This window comes from Cyclopterus lumpus, chromosome 21 (assembly GCF_009769545.1).
Source record: "Cyclopterus lumpus isolate fCycLum1 chromosome 21, fCycLum1.pri, whole genome shotgun sequence".
NCBI classification, from domain to species: domain Eukaryota; kingdom Metazoa; phylum Chordata; class Actinopteri; order Perciformes; family Cyclopteridae; genus Cyclopterus; species Cyclopterus lumpus.
The window spans coordinates 4,015,750-4,025,668 of NC_046986.1; the positions used below are offsets into that span (position 1 = coordinate 4,015,750).

General features: G+C 41.2%; 2 protein-coding genes across 2 annotated transcripts; one reads left to right on the forward strand and one right to left on the reverse strand.

Moving 5' to 3' along the window:
* LOC117750507 (trace amine-associated receptor 13c-like) lies at window positions 1–7,760 on the forward strand. The gene is made up of 3 exons (XM_034561754.1): window positions 1–164; window positions 386–1,049; window positions 7,620–7,760. The coding sequence occupies exons 1-3, from the start codon at window positions 1–3 to the stop codon at window positions 7,758–7,760; spliced, it is 969 nt and encodes a 322-aa protein (XP_034417645.1).
* LOC117750398 (trace amine-associated receptor 13c-like) lies at window positions 5,557–6,442 on the reverse strand. Its single transcript, XM_034561595.1, has one exon. The coding sequence runs from the start codon at window positions 6,440–6,442 to the stop codon at window positions 5,603–5,605; it is 840 nt and encodes a 279-aa protein (XP_034417486.1). The 3' UTR covers window positions 5,557–5,602.
* Window positions 7,761–9,919: the final 2,159 nt, after the last annotated feature.

Sequence of the window (9,919 nt, forward strand, 5' to 3'; positions counted from 1 at the left end):
ATGGAGACGACTGAAGGTGCTGAACTCTGCTTTCCACTACTCCACAACCGTTCCTGCAGGAAACCTCCGTCTGATGGCATGCTTGTTAACGTTCTGCTGTATTTCATCTCTCTGCTCACTGCAGCTCTCAACCTGCTGGTCATCATCTCTATCTCCCACTTCAGGCAGAGATTAACTCTAAAACTAATGAATGAACTGATACACATATTCATCATAGAAATGAACATCAATTACATGTCTTACTTTTAATGTGAATATAAATATAATATCTGTAATTTGAAAATATGATGTATTCCAATATAATGTTGCATTCTAGAATTAATTCATTGATGTTAACAAGCTACTATTGTTAACAATCTCAAGTGATGTTATTCTTCCTCTCCAGGCAGCTCCACAGCCCCACCAACCTCCTCATCCTCTCCCTGGCTGTCTCAGATTTCCTCGTGGGCCTTCTGCTGATGCCGGTTGATATCCTTTTTGGAGAAACCTGCTGGTACCTGGGTGACTTCATGTGTGCTCTGTTTAATGTTATCGATTATATCATTATTTCTTCTTCGGTCGGAACTATGGTGCTCATATCAATTGATCGTTATTTGGCTATTTGTGACCCTCTACATTATAACATCAGAGTTACTCTGGACAGAACGAAGATCTCTATCTGCCTGTGTTGGATTTTCTCTGTTGTTTACGGTATTGTCATGTTGATGGATTCTCTGATACATTATGATTCAGATCGTATCTGCTACGGAGAATGTTTTATTGTCCATACTTATATCACAGGAGTTGTTGACCTTGTCCTCACCGTTATCGCCCCCATTACTATCATCATAGTTCTGTATATGAGAATATTTGTGGTGGCTGTGTCTCAGGCTCAAGCCATGCGGACCCACATTGTATCGGTCACACAACAGCGTCCAGTGGGTTTAACTGCTAAGAAATCTGAGCTGAAAGCAGCCAGGACTCTTGGTGTTGTTGTGGTTGTGTTCCTGATCTGCCTTTGTCCATTATACTTTTCTGCTTTTTCAGCCATGAACCTATCTTCGACATTTGTAACCTGGCTGTTCTTTTGTAACTCTTCTCTGAACCCACTTATTTATGCCTTATTTTACCCCTGGTTTAAAAAATCTATGAAACTCATTTTAACATTTAAGATACTTCAGCCGGACTCTTGTGATATGACAATACTTTAGAGACAAACCAGTCCATGGAGATGGAAATGTATTTGCTATTGTATAGCTGGATAAACTAAACTAAAGTCAAAAGTTGTAAAGGCTGGAGACAGTGTTGTTTTTATATGGTAATATTTTTACTTCATATTATTCCGGATTTGCATCTTATTGACAATTTATATTTCTAATTGCGCTCAAGTCCTGTATTATCTTATTACATCTTAAACATTTGTGAATCATGATCTTTAATAGACAATCAAGTGTGTATGGAAATATAAATATATTCAGTGTTGTATAGCTGGATACACTGAAGTAAAGTCAAAAGATGTAATGGCCGGAGACACGTTGTTGTTCTTATATGGTAATGTTTGTATTTCATATTATTCTAATTGTGCGCCTTAATGAAAATATATATCTCTTTCTGCACTCCATATAATCACACTCTTTTCTACTTTGTACTCCAATACAGTTTGGTAATATCTTATTACATCAGAAATCTTTGTGACTCATTTTCTCTAACAGACAATCAAGTGTGTACATTGTCATTACTTAAGCTGAAACTATACTTGTACCCCAACAAAGCTGCTACTTTCAGTGTTGAGAAATAAAGTCAACGTGGAATATCCCTGTCGTGAGAAATAGTAAAGGTTGAAAGGCATAATAGGGGGCCTGGCTGCTTTGACTGACAGGTGGCGGACGTCTCAGATTGTTTTCAAGTGTACAGCTTCTCCACTTTACTAGCAAGGATGAAATGGAAACCATGATCCGAAAAGGTAAAGTTGTCAATGACAGAATAAACTATACCTTTCTGCTATTGCAGTGCATAAAACATCTTTAACCTTTGAAACCTGGCTGTTCTATTTGAACTCCTGTCTAAACCCACTTATTTATGCCTTTTTTCACCCCTGGTTTAGAAAATCTATGAAACTCATTATAACATCAATGATACTTCAGACTTACTCTAGTGATATGACAATACTTTAGAGACAAACTGGTCAGTAACAAAACTAAAACCTTCTATGAAGATGGAAATATATTCAGTGTTGTATAGCTGAATACACTGAAGTAAAGTCAAAAGATGTAATGGCCGGAGACACATTGTTGTTCTTATATGGTAATATTTGTATTTCATATTATTCTAAATGTGCGCCTTAATGAAAATATATATCTCTTTCTGCACTCCATATAATCACACTCTTTTCTACTTGAGAAATAAACCAAAAATGGCCACTTGAGGCTGGCTCCAAAAGCGAGTCCATCCCCCTAGACCAATATGTTAAAATGGCCAACAGCTCCAGCTAACTAGTCAAGCTCTACATGATGATGTTAAGAGGCTGAGTGACAGAGTGAGCAGGACACCTTCAAGACGAGGTCCTGCTTTGCCAAATATGTTATTTACACCTGTGAAGGAAAGTAATGATTAGGAGAGAGTTCAAGATCTGTGGCCAGATTGGGGAAAAAGGGACAGAAAGACAGACTCTCATACACAAACCTGACGCATCAGATTGAGGCTGAAGTCATGGAGGCTGTGATCAAATCAATCAATCCAGGTTTGAGTATTCGAGATAAGGTCAAGATTAAAAATGACCTCACCCTGCTACAGTTGAAGTCAATTTTAAAGGGGCACTTTAAAGAGGACAGCTCTACTGACCTACAGTATATCACAAGAGAGTCGCGAGTCCCCTCAAAACTTCCTCTTTAGGGCCATTGAGTTGAAAGACTCTCCCTAACTTGGTCAGATGAACAATACAGCCTTGAGCTCATCCAGAAGAAATTCTTGAGGCTTCTCAACTCAGGACTCTCGGAGCAAGCGGCCGCTTGGTTCACGAGCTACCTTGAGAATAGGTCTCAGTGCATCAGATATGAGGGTTTATCCTCTGATATTGCAACCATCTGTAAAGGTGTGCCACAAGGCTCTGTATTAGTTTTTTAGGTCATTCCATGGAGTAATGGAGTAAGTAGTCTGTGGTGGTGGCACTAGAGATAATTTCATATACACTTTAGTTTGTAAAATGTGTGAAAGGCCCGTTAAAACAGGAAAAAGAGTATTGTATTACCCCTTCATGTCTTTTGCTGCAGAATCACAAAATCCAAAAATGCCAACATCCCTCCATTATCCGGACAACTCCACAAAACAAATTCATTCTTGTTACAGAATTCCTCAAACCTGGGCCCCTCTTGCTAAGAGGAGATATGTTAGCCACCACACCACCATGTTTGCCTCACAGGAGTCAGGCAAAATAAAAGAGTAGCTAGAGTAGTTGAATTTTTCCAAAATGCTTCAGTGTTGCATTGAACCAGTACACAATGTAAAGAAACATATATGATTTGAATGTAACAGTGTTTACATAAAAAGACATTCTGCCAAGACATGACTAAATTCTCACCAGCATGACCAATTTGTCTGTCGAATTTCAGCCACCATGCTTTCTAAAGCATGTTGGTCTGACATGAGCCAGGTTGCAGTATCTTAAGTGTAACAATGAGCTTAATAGCTTTTCTAAACCAGGGTTTAAAAAAAGGCATAGCTCACAGGGTTAAGACAGGAGTTGAAATAGAACAGACATGTTACAAAGAAAGCAGATGAGGCATTAAGCAAGGTGTCCTGGCCTGTGAGCAAAACACTAAAATATGGACAGATGCACAAAAGAAACACAACAATAACAACACCAAGAGTCCTGGCTGCATTTCAGACACTTACTGAAAACGTGTTGGATTATTTGCCAAGAACACCATTTGAAAAGTGTTTTAAAACATGTTGATTTTTAAAGTCTCAGATTTTCAGGTCGGGACTAACAGAGCTGAGGGGCAATGACAGCAAAAGCCCACTAAGGGACTTGGGGACAGCCAGCAGAGCCTTGCCTGTGGATCTCAGGCTGTGCTCTGCTCAGAGGGGGCAGCAGTTCAGCAATGTAACTGGGAGCTAAACCGGTAATGGCTTTAAAGGTTCAATACTAAAATGTATTCTAAAACCTACCAGTACTGGGGTTTTGAAGAACTTTTTATCTAGTATTAAATCCATCAGCAAAAGGCGTGAGATGGTTTCTAGGTTAAACCCTGTGATTACTAGATAAATATAAGTATGTTATTTGGGTTATACAGTGGAAATTATAGGTTCAATTTAACAAAACACCTTGCATAATCATAGTATTATTATTACATGAATATATTATTGAAAACACACATTTTGCTTATGATTATGTCCTGTTCGAGACATATTTGTATAATTCAGTCAAACTCATGCACAAAGATGAAATAGACAAGGCGTATATCACTTTATTAAAAAGAGAGACAAGCGACAGAGAAAGGGCCAAGCAGTATACAGACTATTTTCAGATTATAGTTTGGATCAGTCATTGCAACATTTAACTTGATTCTTATGTAATACAGCTAAACAAATAATGTATACTAATGCCCACTTACATGGTTTTAAATTGTTTTGTTTTACAATATTTGCTATTTAAACATCTTACATGCACATATTTAAGTCAAAGAAATAATTTCTGGACCTGCGTATATATTTATATAAAAACAGGGTTAATGAGGTTTGAGCTATAGGGTTTATTGTGTAGCCACGGAAATAACATTTAATAAATAGCTTTTCGGTGAAATCCACCCAAAATGATTTGCAATTATGACTGATACTTGTAGAGAGAGAGGGTTGTTAAGGTTTGTTACGTCATCTAAGGCAAAGATGGTAGCCTTCTGGTCTGCAGGACTAAGAAGAAATAAAACGTGACCAAAACTGCAATTCGAATAAAGCGATGTGCCGATAAGAGTGTGACAGGGAAGAGAGACGGCGTCAATGTATCTCTGTGTTTCTGTGACAGAGGGAGGGGAAAAGAGATTCAGGCTGTGTGAGAAAAAGTGTTGTTTAACATTTTCTCCAATTTACATTTAAATCATCAGTATTCTAGTCTTCATTCTTATGTTGCGTTCAGAACAAAAGCGTTGCAAATTTTTCTCGAGAGTAGATTCCATGGAAAGTCAATGCACAGACGCGAATGGATGTCAATATTCGCAACGCTTTTGGTGTGAACGCAGCATTAGAATGCGTAAGGCCTCAAGGCAATCAATATTTATTTTTTTCTCTCCTGACTTCAGAAGTTGTAAGGATTTACGAACTTGCATTTTAGATCATTATTACTATTGTTTGGCCACCATTCAAGTGCATGTGCCATCATCTGGTGGCCAAAACATCGAAAGCTTATTTTCTTATCAGAGTCAAGGTACATTGGAGTGATTTTGTAAACTTGCGTGAGAGAGAACAGATTTTATTTCCCTTCACACTGTGTGGTCCAACCAAACTGAGGATAATTAAGTACAGTTGCTGATCAGTTTCACAACTACAATGTGCTTCAAACAAAACTGTCAAGTGGCCCTTCGTACTATTGTTTACACTTTCAGTTTCAAAAAGGTTGGTGACCCCTGCTCTACAGCATGTTGGTCTGACATGAGCCAGGCTGCAGTATCTTAAGAGTAACAATGAGCTTGATAGCTTTTCTAAACCAGGGGTACAAAAAGGCATAGATCACAGGGTTAAGACAGGAGTTGAAATAGAACAGACATGTTACAAAGAAAGCAGATGAGGCATTAAACAAGGTGTCCTGGCCTGTGAGTACAACACAATAATATGGGCAGATGCACAATAGAAACACAACAATAACAACACCAAGAGTTCTGGCTGCTTTAATTTCTGATTTTTTAGCAGTTACACTGACTGAACACTTGAGAGGGAAAGATGCAATCTGAGAGCGCATGGCACGAGCCTGAGACACAGCCACCACAAAAACTCTCATATACAGAACTATGATGACAGTGACAGGACCAATAAAGGACAAAAAAATATCTGCAAGTCCAGCAATGTAGTTAATGACAACAACACACTCTCCTAAGCAGGAAGTATACCTGCTTGGTTGTTCCAGGTTATTCTTCAGCAGCAGACTGTTAAGGAAAATAGAAAATTTCCAACACAGACAAACACAGACTTGAACTCTTTTTTGTGTGACTTTGTAGGAATAATGTAGAGGATCACAAATAGCCACATATCGGTCAACTGATATGAGAACCATGGTTCCTAATGAAGTAGAAGTAATAATAAAGCCCACAACAGTATACGAAGTACACATGAGGTCACCAAGAAACCAGCAGCCGTCTATGGACACAATTTGAAAAAACAAAAGGGGGCCCACGAGAGAATCTGAGACAGCCAGAGAGAGGAGGAGGAGGTTGGTGGGTGTGTGGAGCTGCCTGGAGAGATAAGAGAACAACATGCTGATCGTTATTAGTAGCTTGAATTGTGATTAAAAGATAAAAGCAATGACTGAAACACATAAACATATTTCCCTGAAAGATATGTTAATATGTTTTCTTTCGTTCCATCAACCATTTCCTTTCTGTATATCAATTTTACAAAGAGGTAAAACATTTGAATACCTCATCATCACCCCGGTGTGCAATCTGTCCCTGAGCCGCCGGCACGGGACAGTCGGAGCTGCCTGTGGACAAAAAGGAAATGGATGACGTGAGAGTGAGACGGGAGAGTGAGACTGAGAGTGAGACAGGAAGGTCTCGGTGCGGGCCGTCTCACCTAAGACGTGAACCAGCGTGCCGTTGCCGGTGAGCCGCCGGTACGGCGGCGGGAAGAAGATCTCGATGTCGCAGCGGTACAAATCCGTGTCTGCGGCCCTCAGTCCGGTCACCGTCACCTCCACGGCGCCCTCTGTCATCTGAGCCGAGCACTGCACCTGAAACACACGTTTCGGCCCAGTTTCATTCCATGCAGATAACAAATGGTCTTTTTTTTTTTAATATATATATATCGTGATATATTAATATATTACTGTCAAGTGGAACAACGGCAAATAGGAGGCTACACACGGAAAATAAAGGATTCCAAATATTCTAAGGGCCAAATTACGCAGGTAGAAAGAAAGGTGACGGGGGGCGCCTCTACACCCACTGGTTCTGATGGCGTTGAAAAGGCTTGAAATATGCACGTTTGTGTTCTTTGAATGTGTGAAGACAACCCTTACATGTGTACCGCAGTCACACATGTTGATTAAAGACGGAACAATCTCCTTCTTTTTTTTACTCAGCACAAATAATGCTCCCTTCTAGCCGTTGGACAGTGTGAACTCTGGCGCCACCCTCAGGCCAGAAAGACGAATTGACATACATTTAGCTGAATGCATTCATGTTACCCACAACCACTTTGTAAAGCCCCCTCAGATGGATGGACTTTTCCTCCATCACGACCAAGCCGACAATGTTACTCCAACTTTAAGGATCTTGAAATAGCAAAACTGGATCTATGTTGCAAATTGCATCCATCGCTTTTGTGCTGTTATGTGTCAGGAAGGAACACTGCTGGAGACCTTTTTAAAAAATAAATGTAAATAGTCAAACAACTCAGAAGTGCCTCTTTGGATGAGATGAAACCCAATGAAGTGCCTTCTCCAGTTCTATTTCAACTCCTGTCTCAACCCTCTGATTTATGCTGTTCTCTATCCCTGGTTTAGAAAATCAATTAAGCTCATAGTTACTCTGAAGATATTGCAGCCCACTTCCTGTCTGGCCAACATGCGTTAGAGTGATGCTGCATGGGGTCTAAGATTAGACCCTAAACCTGAACAGAAATGTGTATAGTTTTATTCATTTTTTAAAACTTATTTACTACAGACAGTCCACATTAATCAACATTTAAGTTTCCACTTCAATTCACATGTGCTAGAGTTAGCTGAGAGAGAGCTCATTTTTGCCTGTAGTCCCTGGTCAGGTTATTAAAGTTTGGTGTGCTAATATCAGTAGAATGCAAAAGCCAACACCAGACTACAACATTGTAGAGCACAATACTTTACATCCATCCATCCATCCATTATCACCCGCTTATCCGGGGTCGGGTCGCGGTGGCAGCAGGTTCAGCAGGCCGACCCAGGCTTCCCTCTCACCCGCAACACTTTCCAGCTCATTCTGGGGGATCCCGAGGCGTTCCAAGGCCAGCCGGGAGATATAATCCCTCCAGAAATATTTTACATCCATCCATCCATCCATTATCACCCGCTTATCCGGGGTCGGGTCGCGGTGGCAGCAGGTTCAGCAGGCCGACCCAGGCTTCCCTCTCACCCGCAGCACTTTCCAGCTCATTCTGGGGGATCCCGAGGCGTTCCAAGGCCAGCCGGGAGATATAATCCCTCCAGCATGTCCTCGGTCTTCCCCGGGGCCTCCTACCAGTTGGACGTGCCTGGAAAACCTCTAATGGGAGGCGTCCAGGAGGCATCCTAACTAGATGCCCGAACCACCTCAGCTGACTCCTTTCGACACGAAGGAGCAGCGACTCGACTCCAAGCTCCCCCCTGATGTCCGAGCTCCTTACCCTATCTCTAAGGCTGAGCCCGGCCACCCTACGGAGGAAGCTCATTTCGGCCGCTTGTATCCGAGATCTCGTTCTTTCGGTCACGACCCAGAGTTCGTGACCATAGGTGAGGGTTGGAACGTAGACCGACCAGTAAATGGAGAGCTTTGCCTTCCGGCTCAGCTCCCTCTTCACCAAGACGGACCGGTACAGCGCCTGTTTTACTGCTGCAGCCGCACCGATCCCTGTTTTACTGGACCTAGATATCCTGTCCGTGAAGGTCACGAACAGGACCGGTGATAAAGGGCAGCCCTGGCGGAGGCCAACACCCACCGCTCCGGGAGGGTGCCCCGGTTTCCCTTGTCCGGGCAAGGTAGCTTCAGTCCGTGGGCTGCTGTTCATCAGGGTTTATTGAACCGCTCTTAGTCTGGGCTCTCCCCCGAGACCTGTTTGCCTTGGGAGACCCTACCAGGGGCTGATGCCCCGGACAACATAGCTCCCAGGATCACTGAGCCACTCAAACTCCTCCACCACGTTAAGGTGGCGATTCATAGGAGGAGAACATAATTAACATATTATAGCTTTCTGCAATGGAGCAAAATACTCACTTTAAAGTTTAAAGGTCAGAGGTGGACAGTGGAAAAATGGTCATTGGCTGCTTATTTTTCTTTTTCACAGTTACGTAAAAGATAATAAATGTCATTACTATACTTTATTTTATTTTATTAAAATTAATCAGCTCTGCCAGAGGTGACGTACAAAAATCCTAAAGAACTCTGCACACCCACACGTCACTTCCTGTGTTTAAAGATGAAGGACGTGTGGTTCCACAGCAGCGCTGCAGGTTCACGCACGTTCTCCACATATCAAAATAAAATAACAACCCGACACTATTTAACAGTTAAACGTTTGACATGTCGTTTAATGGCGTTCCCGCACATGAGAAAAAAGTATTTCTGTATTTGCTGCTCTTAAATTAAATTTAAATGAATTCAAGTCCAAAATTAAAGGACAGTTTGCACAAGCAAACCCTACAATTAAAGCCATTTCGATTAAATGTTTATGAATAATTGGTCGAAGTACAATACAGAGCAGTTTTTTTGCTCCCTTTCTCTACAAAGTGGGGATTTTCGATGCGAGTGTCCACTTAAAATGTTATGATGTTATGTGTAAATCTGTAAGTAGATAAAGTTAAAATAGAGCCAACTGTAAGATGTAAATGTGTTAAGTTTAATATTAAGATGTGACAAACAGAAACGGCATGAATGGTAAAGTATTGGTTTCTATGTTACCACCAAAAGGACCTCAATAATGACAATTATGAAATATTGAATTGACTCAACTGCACTTTTTCCGTCTGACGAGCACTTTTTTAGCATAATTTCCACCTTCAGAT